Below are 14,374 nucleotides of genomic sequence, written 5' to 3'. Positions count from 1 at the left end.
CCGTTGACTTTTGTGTTGCTGGAATGTAGTCTGTTGTATAAAGATAAGCAGGCTTTTAAAAACATGCTGCTTGCATGAGAAACAAAACAAGGCACCATCACTCCTGATCAGCAATTGTGGCAGAACATCTTTAATTTAAAGTTGTAAACATGGATCAGAACTGGGTCACTAGAGGGTGCTTTTAACCTGAAGGGAAACTCCGCCCTCCCTTGTTCCCATGACTCTTTTCCCTTGAGCTGACATTCCTCAGGCTTGGAGCTGTACCTCTAGGATAATATCCTTTCACCTGAAGGGCCAGCTAGTTCTCTTCATTGACCATGCCACTCAGCAGTGCTGCTCTCCTTAAGGCTGAGTGTGGTAGTGACAGCTCAAATGGACGAGGAGTATGTGTACATGCGCATACACACAAGAGAAATGGGAGTGAGCAGCTGAAAGGGTTTGGACATGCAGAGGTCCACTAATATAGGAGCATGACTCTTGGTTATAAGCTACCTGGGACACCCCTAAGCTCACAGCTCCAAAGAGCAGACAAAACAAAAACCTAACAACTCAATGGGCACCGGGACCCTGGGGGCAGGGCATGTTGTCTGAGACTTGGCACTTGTGTTTGCAAGTGTGCATCACTGACTCATCACACACTGAGCTTCCAGACCTCTACAGAGACGCCACCAGAGGCCGCGACGGCTATGTTTCCTTCAACACTGATCTGAAAAAGAGGAGAAAGGAAAGGGTGGGTGGTGGAGGAAATCAAACTAAGTACCGTGAGCAAAAGTCACAGAAGCCAAAACACACACCTCAGCACATAACCCCACATAACAAAGACAGCTATGGATGCTTTCTCCCACAATCTCCCCTGCTTCCTTTCTCAGGTTGGGGCCAATATAAAAAGTCTGTAACTAGGTTGACCAGCACCCACAATCCTTACCCCATTTAGCACACAGCTGTGTGTGTGTGAACAGATGACCTTGGGAGGATCTGTGGGAACATGGATCTGGAAGAGAAATCCAAGAGGTTACGGTCTAGAAGCTTAAAATTTAATGAAATGGAAAAAAAGTTGCTTTTCGGTACCACACAAAAAATGGCTAAGTAGAGAAAATAGCCTATATGGATAGAGCAGATTGGTTCGGAGTCACAAGGGTGTTGTACTAAGGCAACTATTCGGTAAGAAAACCTCCAAAAGAATGACCTATGTGACTGATAAAGACCAGGAGTGCACTGTGAAGCAATTGGTCTGCAATCAGGGACATGGAAACCTGGTGTGAAAACAGCTTTGCGCGGGCTCTGGCCTTCCTTTATCATGGCTATGCTAAGCTATTAGTTCTCCCGCAGCTGGTGGGAGACTCCAAGGGGTTTGGGCTGCTTTAGCTAGGAAGACACATCTTTCATGCTCTGTCTTTCAACCTGAAAAATGGGCAGGTTTTGCTTTGCCCCCACAGGTGAAGGATGGGATTGGGAAGCCCTGTCTGTGGTTCAGACCTGTAACGTAAACACCACCACAATTCTTACACGCAGTGTCTTGTCAGTGGAAGTTGTGTAAAGTGCACCCAGTGAATGTTGGATTCCCGTGATCTGAGAGCGGTGACCCACATCGAAATACTGTGGAACAAGACAAAAACAGAGTGATGCTTTGAATGGGAGGCAAATGCTAGTATGCTGCTGATGATTCTTTTACAACTGGTTAGGCACTAGTCATTTCTATACTATCGGCAAAACATGCTTGCTTGGGTTCAGAAGCGACACTGGCAGAAGAAAAATGGCTCCAAATGGTCAAAGCTCATGAGAGTTCTAAGGTGAATCCCAGCAGTGTTATAAATATCTCTACAATCTACGGTAAAGCAATACCTTATGCTGGGCTATGCTTTGCAAAGCACAAGTAATTTCGTGGGTGGAGATTAGAGAAGTACCATATTTCTCCGCGATTCAACTTCTCAGCGTACCCGGATGTGCTGGAAACACCCTCCTTTGTTTTCAAAGACATACAGCTGCCCATTGTTGTCTCCAGCCCATAGCTGAGCACCATGGTATGACATGGTGAGAAGGTAAGAGTCCAGCTAGGGAAAGAATGGAACTAATGTCACTGGCAGCAGGAATAACCAAGGTATACTAAAGTAAAGCAGATAGCTCAACTAAGTGAAATAAATTGTGTATGCTAAAGTAGAAAACAAAAAGTTGCCCCAAGTTACTTGCCAATATAAATATGGGGTGAAATTATTGAACCTAAATAAGGAAAATTAGCAGAACTGAGGCTAGCTTCAAACACTGCAAAACTATGGTTTGTGCTAACCATGAGCTTCCACATGAACAAACCATGGTTTAGAGCTGTTTTTCTGCCTTTGTTTCCCATCTGGCTCAGCACTAAGCTTCATAAGTTCACCCTTGAATATCCGCTTGAGGTAGAGCTGCTCTCATTTTCATGGTATAACAGCCTCTTCAGGCAAAACAATGGCCCCGACAAACCACTCTGTGAATTCAGTCAGAACAGAGCTGCTGTCTGTTGTTTCAAAGCCTGGTTTGCCAGTCCCAAACAAACCGGGAGCAAGCTCATAATGTGAAACCATGGTTCAGCTAAAGCAGCCTGACTGTTAACTGCCCTCTGGAATGTCTCCCACATGGCCTTGCTGAATAAACCTAGGAGAGTAAAGGTCAGACAAGAGCAATGCCAAGTTAAAGAATACTTGGGTGAGGCCAGATCAAGGCCCCACTAAACTCAAGACCCTCAACTTGGAATGTGTAGCTTCCTGAGCCATATAGCCTCTGAGTTTTATTGAGCACAAGAACGTACCTAATCTGAACACAAGTAAAAGCCTGGGATTTGGTTTGTAGTCCCAGACCTTCAACTAATACAGAAATAACTAGCACTCAAATTCACAGGATTAAGGATTCTCCTGACAAACTCTGGAGAGGACACCCACAGATCTCGGTTTTCTAAGTTGCTTTCTAAGGAATTCCTGGCCATCCTGAGCACAAAAAGGAGAGTCAAAGTCTGTAGCTCACCTGTAGCCTCTGGAGGACACTGTTGGCCCTCCTGTCGAAACACACCAGTGTTCGGTCCTCACTGCCGGAGAGAATGTAGCGGTCATCAGCTGCAAGTGATAGGACTGCACTGGAATGAAGCTTGCGGCTCTTCACGGGGGCTAGTGCAGCTGTGAGAGAGGACCAAGAGATGCATTAAGAGACCCCAAGCACTTAGATCTTAAGTTCTCACAAAAGAAGTGCCTCATTCAGCAAGCACCTCACAGACATTCTCTCTCCCTTGTAGGCAATAGTCTTCCAGCTGAAGTCTCTTCCATTGAGCAATAACTAAGTAGCAGAGCTTCTAGGTGCTCTCTAGCCAGCTCTTGACAAATATTGGGGCAGGAAGCAAAGCTAACCATTGCAGTGATTAGATGTAGAACAGCAGCAAGGATTTCCTCTAAGCAAGTCATATCTTTCTAGCCTAAGCAAGTAGCGTTAAAAACCACTATTTCATTGCACAGAGTTTTCTAGTTAAGAGGGCTGCCAGAAGCAGCTAAGGGAATGGAGGCATCTGGCTGGGTTTCCTGGCTGCCTGCTCCAGCCCTTCTCCTTCCCTTAGAGAAGATAGCAAACTTATCTATATGCCTGCCACCCCATAGGCACTGACTGCTTGCAAGTGAGCATGGCAGTTGCAGCTCAAAGCACCATTATCCATCCACAGGAAACAACTGACACTAACCTCGAGGGTCATACACTGACACCTTCTTGTCATAGGTTCCCGTGACTAGAATGTCAGGCAGATATGAAAGGCACAGCACAGCTGCTTTTCCTCTAGAACAAGACAAGAAGGGAAGAATCAGGTGAAGGGACAGGGCACACACTTCAAATGAATACATGAAAGTCAGTCAACCTCTGATTAGCCTTAGACCTAGACCAATAGGATTTAGAAGTGGGATTTGCTAGTTCTCCTTTTGCTGCCTTCTATGCCTATGCAGCAGCATCTGTCCTGTAGGATGAAGCAACCATCCTCTTAATGCCTGCCACACATTAGCTGAGACTTCTTCTGCCTCCCCTGACCTCACAAATCAGAAGAACTAATTCTTTCCTATATGCAACACACAACTTTCCCCCTGCTTGCTCTTTCTGCCCTCTCCTGAATCCCTTCATCTGGCTTTTTAGTGAGCTCTTGGGCTATAATGAATAAACAATGAAATCAATGAAGGTCTAGAGTACCCAGTGCTGTCACCAACACCTTAAATCCTTTACTACAGGGGCAAAGTGATCCTGCCTGATTCCACTTTTTTGCTCATCTTATTTAGAGGCAACTTTTCGTACCCCACTCTCTCTCTCTCTCTCTTTTTTAAATAATTTTTATTCATTTTCCATTAACTTCATGTCTAAAAGTACATAATAATCAAATTACATTCATACTTAGAGCGATAAAAAAAGACCTAAAAAAGGCCAAAAAAGAATAAAATAAAATAGGGGGGGAAAGAAAAAGAAAAATACTAAACAAGAAAAAAAACTTCTTAATTCATATCATTATCATAACAATTACAATTTGGACTTCTCCGACTCCCCCCACTCTTCGTACCCACCACTCTTGCCTCTAATCCTCCTCAGCAACATTCTGTTCTGCCTAAACAGCACAAGGCCTTCAGCCAAGCTAAACCTCTCATGCATCAGCACTGCTAAATAAACCGCCCACAGATTCAACACAGAACACTGCGATGAGGCATCATACTCAGCTGAACATGTAGCAAAATTTCAGGTTCTGCCACTCCACTCCCGAGTGCTACTCCATTCACGGGGGAGAGCACAGAGGCAACCTTACTTGATTTCTCCACACTGCTGTCCATCAGCAGCTATGTCCCACAGCTTAACTGTGCTGTCCCAGGAGCCAGAGCAGACACGGTGATCTCTTGCAGCCAGTGACCACACCCATCCCTATGCAGTGAAAAGAAAAAGCAAGAGCCATTGCTGCGCTTCAGTCCTTTGCTTAGTAACACTGTGATTATCATTCTGGTGACATGTAATGAACATGTGATCTTGCCCCACTGCAGAGGATAGCCCAAGAAGGTATGGACCAGGCATCCCCAAACTTTGGCCCTCCAGATGTTTTGGACTGCAATTCCCATCTTCCCCGACCACTGGTCCTGTTAGCTAGGGATCATGGGAGTTGTAGGCCAAAACATCTGGAGGGCCACAGTTTGGGGATGCCTGGCATGGACAGACCCAAATAATTAACTCTCTCCAGAGTTCACCTCTTGAACTGGTGAATGCAGCAAAACAGACTAGCATGGATAGTAGTAGTAGTAGTAGTAGTAGTAGTAATAATAATAATAATAATTTATTGTTTATACCCCACCCATCTGGCTGGGTTTCCCCAGCCACTCTGGGCGGCTTCCAACAGAAGTATTAAAATACAATAATTTATTAAACATTAAAAGCTTCCCTAAACAGGGCTGCCTTCAGATAGGGGACAATTGTAGGATTTCCCTTTTCAAAAGAAAGACATTTCTAATACAACTCTGCTTGGGTGTGAGAAACTAGGTTTCGCTAAGTCAGGAAACAGACAGCAGTTCAGAATGGAGCAACTGATCCAGCTCTGCATTACAGAACCCTTGAGCGTGGAAGACACCGAACAGAAGTGCCTCAACATCTTCTCCCTTTCATAAGGTCTTGCTTCTCTCTAATCAGAAGGGACGGGGAAGAAGTGCAGCCTTCAGGTATCATCTCCTTCCTGGACAGGATAGGCCAGTTTTCCTCCAGGATAAACAACCATTATCCGGCCCTATTCCCTCTCATAACAACTATTTACTGTGTGGCTAGATGCAAAAATGTGTTGGCCATTTGGAGAGGCAACTTAAACTTCTTGCACTTCTAGCAGGCAGGCAATCAGTGTATTTTAGACTAACATTCTGTGTTTTCTGAAGGGATAGGGAAGGTAAAAGAATGCTGGGACATTTAATAGTGCAAAGGAGGTGGTGTTGATATTAAGAAGAGTGAGAACAACGGGAAGCAGTTATACAATGGAAGAGCTGCCACCCACTGCAAAGGACTGCCAAGTAAGAAACAGATTGATCTAGGAGAATTGGCCTTGAATCTTTCAGAGGGGAAGGTACATGTGGAAATTTTGAGTTGATATGCTATTTCTGCTACTCATTAATCTTCTGTGTATTTAAGTGTTCTAGACGTTAGCAACAGCAGTGCTTCTGGATATTAAACATTTACAGGATAGGATAATTATAGAATTAAAATACTACCGCTACATGACCTAGGGGCCATAGACTCCAGACTCTGGTTACCTTGTGTGTGCCATTGCGCTCTGTCCCCAGTGCCTTCACCAGCACTTTTTCTGGTGCTCTGCCCAGCTCTCTCAGGTCCCACAAATTGACATTTCGGTCCCGAGAACCTGAGACACAGAGCTTCCCACCCTGGATACAATGAAAAACAACTGATTACTGTAAAAGCTGAGCCACTGTCCCTCCTTCTTAAGATACTATAACTAACAGTATACAGGGTAGTGATATACCGGCACATTGCAAAGTCAAACAAAAATGTATCTATCATCAACACAACTATTCCAGAGTAAGCAGTGTGAACAAGCAAACAAATAAACAAATCACAGAAGAGGTCTTTTTCTTTCAGTCAATCATGTATTAGTAGAAGCAACATCAACAACTCATAAATCAACTTAAAGACGCTGTTCTGGTACAACCAGTGTTTCTTCCCATGAGGGGCTTAATCATCAAGCTGTACAATGTAGTCTAGACAATATACAGTACAATCAATAGTTTAGACAATCTACTTCCGGTCTGCTGCGGAGAGGAATGGCAGTGCGCTCCGTGTTGTCTGATTAAAAGACGACACGGTCCTGGTTGTTAGGACTTTAAATTGTACTACGAGGGTGCATGTTTGGTGTGGATTAGGGACTGGATAAAACTGGAAAAGGAAGAAGCATTAGATTTGGAAGGCCATGATAAAAGATATGGATGGCATGCATACTTATGGTACGGGAAAGGGAAAGTACATAAAGGATTCTACAATCATATAATCAGGAAATCACTAATGAGAGTGTGGGAGAGGTACAAAGACTTAATAGAACAAAAAACACCTTGGTGGTTATCACCAATTGAAGCTTTGTTACTCAAAACACCTGGTAAAAAGGGAAAGTGGCCTACATAAAGAGACCTACTAAGAGATCAAGAAGAAAAATGGAAATTAAAAGAGTATGACGAAATTAAAGAACATTTTCAGAGTTGGTTACATTACAGACAAGTAAATGAGATTTATAAGGAGGATAATAAAAAAAAAGGTTTAGCTATAAAATCTCTAGATTCCAATAGGAGGTTATAGAAGAAGACGTGAAGCTACAGAAGAAAGCATATAGTATTCTGCTAGAATGGGAAACGAAAGATGAGGAAGTCATGATTAAATGGGCGCAAGATATAGGACATAATATACAATTTGAGGACTGGGGAAAATGGTGGAAGGTAGATCTGAAATTCACAGATTGTTCTCTATTGAAGGAAAACTATATGAAAAAGATGTATAGATGATATATTACACCAGTGAAAATGGAAAAAATGTTCAAAACTGGGTCAAATATATGTTAGAAATGTAAAGAAAAATAAGGTACGTTATTTCATATGTGGTGGGAATGCAGAGAAGTCAAAAAGTTTTGGGAGATGATGTATAATGAATTGAAAAAAATGTTCAAAATTACATTTGCAAAAAAACCAGAAGCATTTTTGTCAGGGATGTTAGGACAAGACCTGCCAAAGGAAAACAAAGAATTTTTTTATGTATGCTATAACAGCGGCAAGAGTCTTGTTAGCACAAAGATGGAAGATGGACAAAATCCCAACGAAAGAAGAATGGCAAGAAATACTGATGAGCTATGCGGAACGGGCAAAGTTAACATATAAACTATGTGAGAAGGACAACCGTGACTTCAAGGAAGAATGAGAATTTTTTACAAATTACTTAAAAAGACAACAAAAGGATTTGGACTCCTTGGCAGGTTTTGAATAAACATCCCAAATTTATTAGTAGAACAGATGATAGATAAGGTAATGATATGTACAATTTTACAACAAACAATATGTATAAACAAACCAGAGAGGGGAGTTGAGGGAAGTCCTTGGAGGGTGGGAGAGGGATGGATGGGAGGGAATAAAAGGGGGGGATGTAATTTGGTATATTGATTGACAAACTGTCTTGTTAAATTTGTTTCAATAAAAATATATGTTTTTAAATAGTTTGGACAAATCTGTCCCTCTGTGTATTTATTCCATAGGAAGAACAGAAAGAGGCTATGTAGCCTTCTATTTGCTGGCCTTCCTTCTTGAGAGACAGGCACTAAAAAAAACCTAAAAAACTAAAAAAAAACCACCTCTGCATGAAGGATATGCTCAAGGACTTCCACACCAGGGCTTCTCCCTTCACCCCACCCATCCCCTGAAATTGGCTCAGGGCTGGTGGGGCAGGAGAACCCCGAGAACAGTGCATGGAGGGAGGAGACCAGGATAATTTTTCCTACCATCCATTCATGGAAGACTCGGCTGGATCACATACCTTCCCAATGTGGAAGAACAAAACTGGACACAACCCACTAACTGTATAATTTCCAAATTGAACACTGTAATCATAAATGTTAACAAAAAGTAGTTAAGGTGCATGCCATTGCTGGTACTCCACTCGGCAAGAATCCTCCCAGCTAAAATATTGTAGCCAACAAAGTTATTGCATGAACAGTGGAACAACTTCTCTCTCCTTCTCCGTTAGCTCGGGGGGGGGGGGGTCCTCCCAACCCTCCAAAGCAAATTTAGGGGGGGTGCACTGGGGGAGAATGCAAAGTTTTGTTGAGGGAGCTGAAATGGTTCCACTCATGCAATGTCCACTGTCAGCCTTAGAGGTTTAAATCCAGAGTCAGCCCTCTCTTCTAAGGAATGGAATGCAATGTGTAAGAAATGGAACTTTGGCTGACACTTTAGATGAATGAATTTTGTAACACTGATTCCTCGGATGAGTAATCACAGAGAGGTTATGACAAAATAATATTTCAGAACACACTCCTAACTAAACTTCATGACTGCTTGTTCACAGACTCTATCAAACCTTAATAATGTACAAATAAAAGCGGCAAAGGGAAAGTGACTTTTACCTGGAGCAGCAGCACAGAGTCAACTGATGCAAAGTGTCCCTCAGCAAGGGAAAAGTGCTCTGTGTTCCTGCCATTTTCGGCCCATTGTTGGAGGTGCTCCTCTAGCTCAATGCAGGCAGCTGGCCAGTTAAAGGCATCATCTGCTGAGACATGAAAAAGGCATAAAGGGATGCTCTTCTTCCTTTGGGCTTTGCAGAACAATCTCAGGCAAGGTAAGCAAATGTATATATCTTATTTACAACATTATCCATTGCTTTTCCATACAAGCATCCTCAAAGAGAGAAAATAGTAGTTATATAACCATAAAAGTGGGTTTTCATCAATTCGGAAAACTTTGGAGACTGAAAGGACATTATCTTTAATTGCAGAGCAAGCACTCAGCACTATCAGTTTGGTGCCAACATTACACCCAATTCTGGGCTCAACTGTAACTCTCTAAAAATTAAAGGCAGGTTTTCAGTTTGAAACAAAAGAGGCATGGAATCTAAAGAGCAAGAATGGGCATGAAGACACTTAGCCACAAATGTTTATAGAATAATGTTTAAAAAGCCACAGGAATACTAACTTCCATCCATTTTAGCCTTCCTATCTGAAATAACTGTGATTTCAGATGCCAGCTGCAGGGCCGGCTCATCGTAGACCCCCGGTGGCGCAGGGCACCATGGTGCCGGCCCGCCAGGAGGTCGCCGCGAGCTGCGCCCGCCCGCTGGCCGGCCGGTCCGCCGGTCCGCTGCGCAGCTGCGCGCGGCGCCCACCTGCCCTGGAAAACGGGGCGACAGGGGCGTCGGAGAGATCCGGTGCACCATGGCGACAGGGGCGCTTAAGACGGCGCTGGCCAGCTGCCCTGGAACAGCAGAATGGAAGGGCAACATATTCTGGGTTCTGCCATTGAACACAGCCAGTGAGACCAACAGACCCCACCCACTGTCCAAAGAAGGAGCAGCTGAAATGAGTTTACTCCCTTCCAGAAAAAAAACAAACATAAGAACTTTGGCATCTAAGTTTGGCATCTAAGAACACATGAGTTTGCTTTATTCCTCCTCCATGCCCAATCCCATTTCTTTTTGTGCTGTGTCTTTTAGAATGCAGGTCTGAGAACAGTATCTTATTATTGACAAAGCTGACCTGCAAAGGTTAGTTCATACTTGAGTTAACAAGATAATAAAACATGGTAGGCAGAAAGGGAACTCACCTTCCACAACTGGATAGCTGCTGCCGATCCTCTTCAGCAGACGAATTCTCCAAGTGACTTCATCCTGCAGAATGTCCCTCAGTGTCTTGCAGACCAAAGGAAGGACACCCAGGACAAATCTGGGCTGCAGGTAGGAACAGATCTCCAAGATCAGCTCCAGAGGAAGAGATAACAGCCTTGAAGCTGTATCATCAGTAACAGGAGACTTTTTCAGTTCCAGAGGAGGAGACCTGTGATCTGATACTTGGGCCCTATCACTTACTGAGAGAGATGTGGGAGGAAGGCCCTGGGATGCCTGACTAGACTGGCTTGAAGATCCAAGAACACGTTCAAAGTATTCCTGGGCCTGGGTATCTGGATCTGCTTTGCTCTCTGTGTCAGAATCATTATCAGAGTCTAGGTGTTCAGTAGAAGAATCAGGAGCAATATCCATACCTGTAACAAGAACAAAAAGTGAGAGCTATGATAAAATGTAAATCTATAATAATATACTACAGTCGTACCTTGCAAGTCGAACGGAAATTGTTCCGGAAGTCCGTTTGACTTCCAAAATGTTTGAAAACCAAATCGCAGTTTCTGATTGGCTGCAGGAAGCTCTTGCAACCAATCAGAAGCTGCGGAAGCTCGTTGGACGTTCGGGTTCCAAAAGAACGTTTGCAAAGCAGAACAATCACTTCTGGGTTTGGGGCATTCAGGAGCCAAAACGTCCGAGTTCCAGGGCCTTCGGGAGCCAAGGTATGACTGTATATTACTATCACTATAATTTTTCAGTAAGGGTACAACTATTTTTAATGGACAACAGATGTTCTATGAAGTGTAAGCAAAAAAAATATTTTTACATGGGGCCTGTGCTTTTAGCCACAAAACCACAGGTGTAACTTCTTTAAAAAATGAACAGCTAAATGGACAACTGGAAGAATAAGATCTTATTTTATTAGTACATTTAGGGGACCCAGGTGTTGCTGTGGGTTAAACCACAGAGTCTAGGGCTTGCTGATCAGAAGGTCGGCGGTTCGAATCCTTGCAAGGGGGTGAGCTCCTGTTGCTCGGTCCCAGCTCCTGCCCACCTAGCAGTTCGAAAGCACATCAAAAGTGCAAGTAGATAAATAGGGACCGCTCCAGCGGGAAGGTAAACGGCGTTTCCGTCATGCTGGCCACATGACCCGGAAACTGTCTGTGGACAAACACCGGCTCCCTCGGCCTATAGAGCGAGATGAGCACGCAACCCCAGAGTCGGACACGACTGGACCTGATGGTCAGGGGCCCCTTTACCTTTAAATGGACAACTGGAAGAATAAGATCTTATTTTATTAGTACATTTAATCCAATGAGCTCAAGGTGGCTCTCTTGCTCCCCATTTTATCCTCACAACAACCCTGTGAGGAAGGCTATGCTTTGAGACAATGGCTGGTCCAAAGTTTCCAGTGAGCTTCATAGCAGAGTCGGGATTTTAAGCTTGGACTCCAAGGTCCTAGTCCATCTATGCTTAGTGGTTATCAAAGGGTGTGGCAGGAGAAGATGGCAAGTGTGGCAGAAAGATTCAAGGACTATCAAAGAAACATTTTAAAATTTCAGTGTAGTGTAGTATATACATGGATCAGAAGCAGTATCTATGTCTCTCTTCAAGAGCATTGGCTATTTTTCTGCAGTTTTCCAGGACAAATTAAAGTGAACAGGGATTTTCAACTCTGACAAATTTAAAGATCAAAAAAGAGAAAGGCTTCTTTGTGTTGATGAGATGGGTTTGTTTCAAATTAGACCTACCGTAATATAAATGAGATTACCCAGCAAACACAAGCTCACGGCCCTCTCATTGAGGTATATACTTTATGAATCACCCTGAGATCTATGGATGAAGGGTGGCATTATAAAATATGCAAGAGGCTCGTTTACAATTATATTTTGGGAATGATTCATGTCCTTACGTAGCTGTATTGTTTTATACAGCAGAACCTGCATGTGGATAAGGAAATTGGGGGCAGGGCACACTATCGCCCCCTTTTCGCATTGACAGGTCTGAAAGGAGCCATATTCTCTTTCCTAAGTAATAAATTAGAGATGATAACCAAGTGGAGGAATTATTATTTCCGCTTCCCAATCCAAGAATCATCCTGCAGAAGTCCGGGAGGCAAAGCAAGAGGACGTTGCAGGCAGGTGCAAAGAGAAATGTCAAATCCAACTCGCAGGTAATCCCATAAGCAGCGCAGGAGTCACACCCGCCCCAGAAGCCCTGGAAAAGGATGGGCAGTGCCTAAGCGAAGACAGCGGAGACCGACGCCCGCCCTCCTTCCACCCCGCGGTGCTTCCCTGCCTCCTTTCTGCCCCATGGTCCCTCTTACCCGTGGGCCGAGCTGCCTCGATATTTCTCCCGAAGCGGAGCGGCGAGTATCATTGAGTCAGAAGGCGCCCTCTCCAGGATCCCGACAGGGCTGAGCCGCCGCCTTCTTGCGTCTCGTCTCCAAGGAGAAACCACTTCCGGCGCGGCATAGTGACGCCAGAAGCCCGGCTCTCTGCCGAGTCCGACCATTTCAGGCCAGGCGGCTCCGCGCTGCCTTCGGGACCAGCGCGTGTCGGCGACCGGAGATCAACCCAGCTTGCTAAAGCGGCGTTTTCGCGCAGCGGCAGCTGCCTCCGGTCAACGAGAGCCGGTCGAGGCCGCTTAGGCGTGTCAAAGGAAGGCCTGGCTTCCCTCTCAGTAGGCACGTTAAGAGCACAGGATCGCCATTTCAGTATTGTCCGAGTAGTTCTAGTACTATCTTGCAAGCTTAGTTTATTCCTTTGCCGTAACTGGCTGCGATTTGCTAATAGGTAATAAGCATAGCTGCCAAGTTATCCCTTTTTTTAAGGGATTTTCCATTATGCTGAATAGGCTTCCTCGCGAGAAAAGGGAAAACTTGGCAGCTATGGTAATAAGACAAACATGGACAGCTGTAGAACTGTAGAGTTGGAAGGGACCACGAGGGTAAGAGTCCAACCCTCTGCAATGCAGGAATCTCTTGCCCAACGTGGGACTTGAACCCACAACCCTTAGATTAAGAGTCTTGTGCTATACTGAGTCATTGTTCAATGTATTTTTAAACTACAAACTGACAACGTTCTAATCAGCAAATTTTAGTATGAGCCAATAGGGACGTTCACAATCAATGAGTGTACAGTCCATGTGTACACTAGTTGAGCTGGACAAAGGAAAAAATGTGCACTCTTCCACACATAACACTTCTGTATGTATACACAGCTTGCACCAGTGTTCAGTGCAATGTGTGAACATGGCCAATATGCTGGTGTCGATCTTTTGAACTAAGAAAATGGGAATTGGATAATGTACACACATAACCTTCACACTGGTAAATAAAAATGTAACTGAGCTTATGCCAACAGAACTTCCCAAAAGCCCTTAAGCATCAAGGTCTAATTTTCTGAACGTGTTATTCACCAGTGAGGAAGAACTTGTTCAGAAAGGTGAATTACTACCATTAGCCATACTAATAACTCAATAGTTGTATATTAATTAACACAAACTTTTTAATGATAGGTAAAGGTAAAGGGACCCCTGACAGTTAAGTCCAGTCGCGAACGACTCTGGGGTTATGGCGCTCATCTCGCTTTACAGGCTGAGGGAACCAGCATTTGTCTGCTCCACAGAGTATTTTTCTGGGTCATGTGGCCAGCATGACTAAGCCGCTTCTGGCATACCCACATCCCTTTTTTAATGATAGTTACTGTATATTTAGAATGGGAACAGATCTTTTCTCTCCTACTGAAGCCCACTAGGCTTGCCAGGAATAGTTAATACCTTATGCTGCTTCAAAAGAACTGCAAGTTAGTCTCACCCCTAGAATTCAATGTAGATTTAAAGCCAAAGGGATTTAAGCAGCTTCAGCCTTTATTGGCAAAGACATACAACTAAGGATGAGAGGAAGCAAACCAAGGTAAATGAAAAATTAATGATGTCACTTTGGGATTTTTATATGTGGTGGAAATACAATTACATCATTCCACGCAACACTGGGGTACTTCTGAGCTAATGGGTATATAATCATTCTACTAATATAATTATA

At 44.0% G+C, this 14,374-nt stretch overlaps 1 protein-coding gene across 4 annotated transcripts; it reads right to left on the bottom strand.

Annotated features, from left to right (window-relative positions):
* Nucleotides 1–89: 89 nt before the first annotated feature.
* FBXW9 (F-box and WD repeat domain containing 9) lies at nucleotides 90–12,810 on the bottom strand. 4 transcript variants are annotated; one of them, XM_035104899.2, is made up of 11 exons: nucleotides 12,656–12,810; nucleotides 10,317–10,751; nucleotides 9,125–9,267; nucleotides 6,264–6,392; nucleotides 4,790–4,902; nucleotides 3,695–3,786; nucleotides 2,995–3,143; nucleotides 1,938–2,051; nucleotides 1,507–1,596; nucleotides 926–991; nucleotides 90–706 (listed from the first exon to the last, which is right to left on the bottom strand). In XM_035104899.2, the coding sequence occupies exons 2-11, from the start codon at nucleotides 10,747–10,749 to the stop codon at nucleotides 632–634; spliced, it is 1,404 nt and encodes a 467-aa protein (XP_034960790.1). In that variant the 5' UTR covers nucleotides 10,750–10,751; nucleotides 12,656–12,810; the 3' UTR covers nucleotides 90–631. The 4 variants fall into 4 exon arrangements, 2 of the variants coding, with proteins under 2 accessions (XP_034960790.1, XP_034960791.1); XM_035104900.2 differs by having other exon boundaries at nucleotides 94–706; nucleotides 9,125–9,264; XR_004691940.2 differs by lacking the exon at nucleotides 90–706 and having other exon boundaries at nucleotides 965–991; nucleotides 1,905–2,051.
* Between the last annotated feature and the right edge of the window lie 1,564 nt (nucleotides 12,811–14,374).

This window comes from Zootoca vivipara, chromosome 2 (genome assembly GCF_963506605.1).
Source record: "Zootoca vivipara chromosome 2, rZooViv1.1, whole genome shotgun sequence".
NCBI lineage: Eukaryota > Metazoa > Chordata > Lepidosauria > Squamata > Lacertidae > Zootoca > Zootoca vivipara.
The sequence above is the reverse complement of the archived record's forward strand: the minus strand, read 5'-3'. Positions and strand labels throughout refer to the sequence as shown.

Bases quoted from the DNA above. Each gene is read 5' to 3' on its own strand.
- FBXW9 (XM_035104899.2), bottom strand. From the start codon at position 10,749: ATGGATATTGCTCCTGATTCTTCTACTGAACACCTAGACTCTGATAAT. The intron at 3,787-4,789 runs GTAAGGTTGCCT...GTCTTGTTCTAG, and splicing joins CAGCAGTGTGGAGAAATCAA to AGGAAAAGCAGCTGTGCTGT. The intron at 3,144-3,694 runs GTTAGTGTCAGT...CCTCTCTCACAG, and splicing joins GTCAGTGTATGACCCTCGAG to CTGCACTAGCCCCCGTGAAG.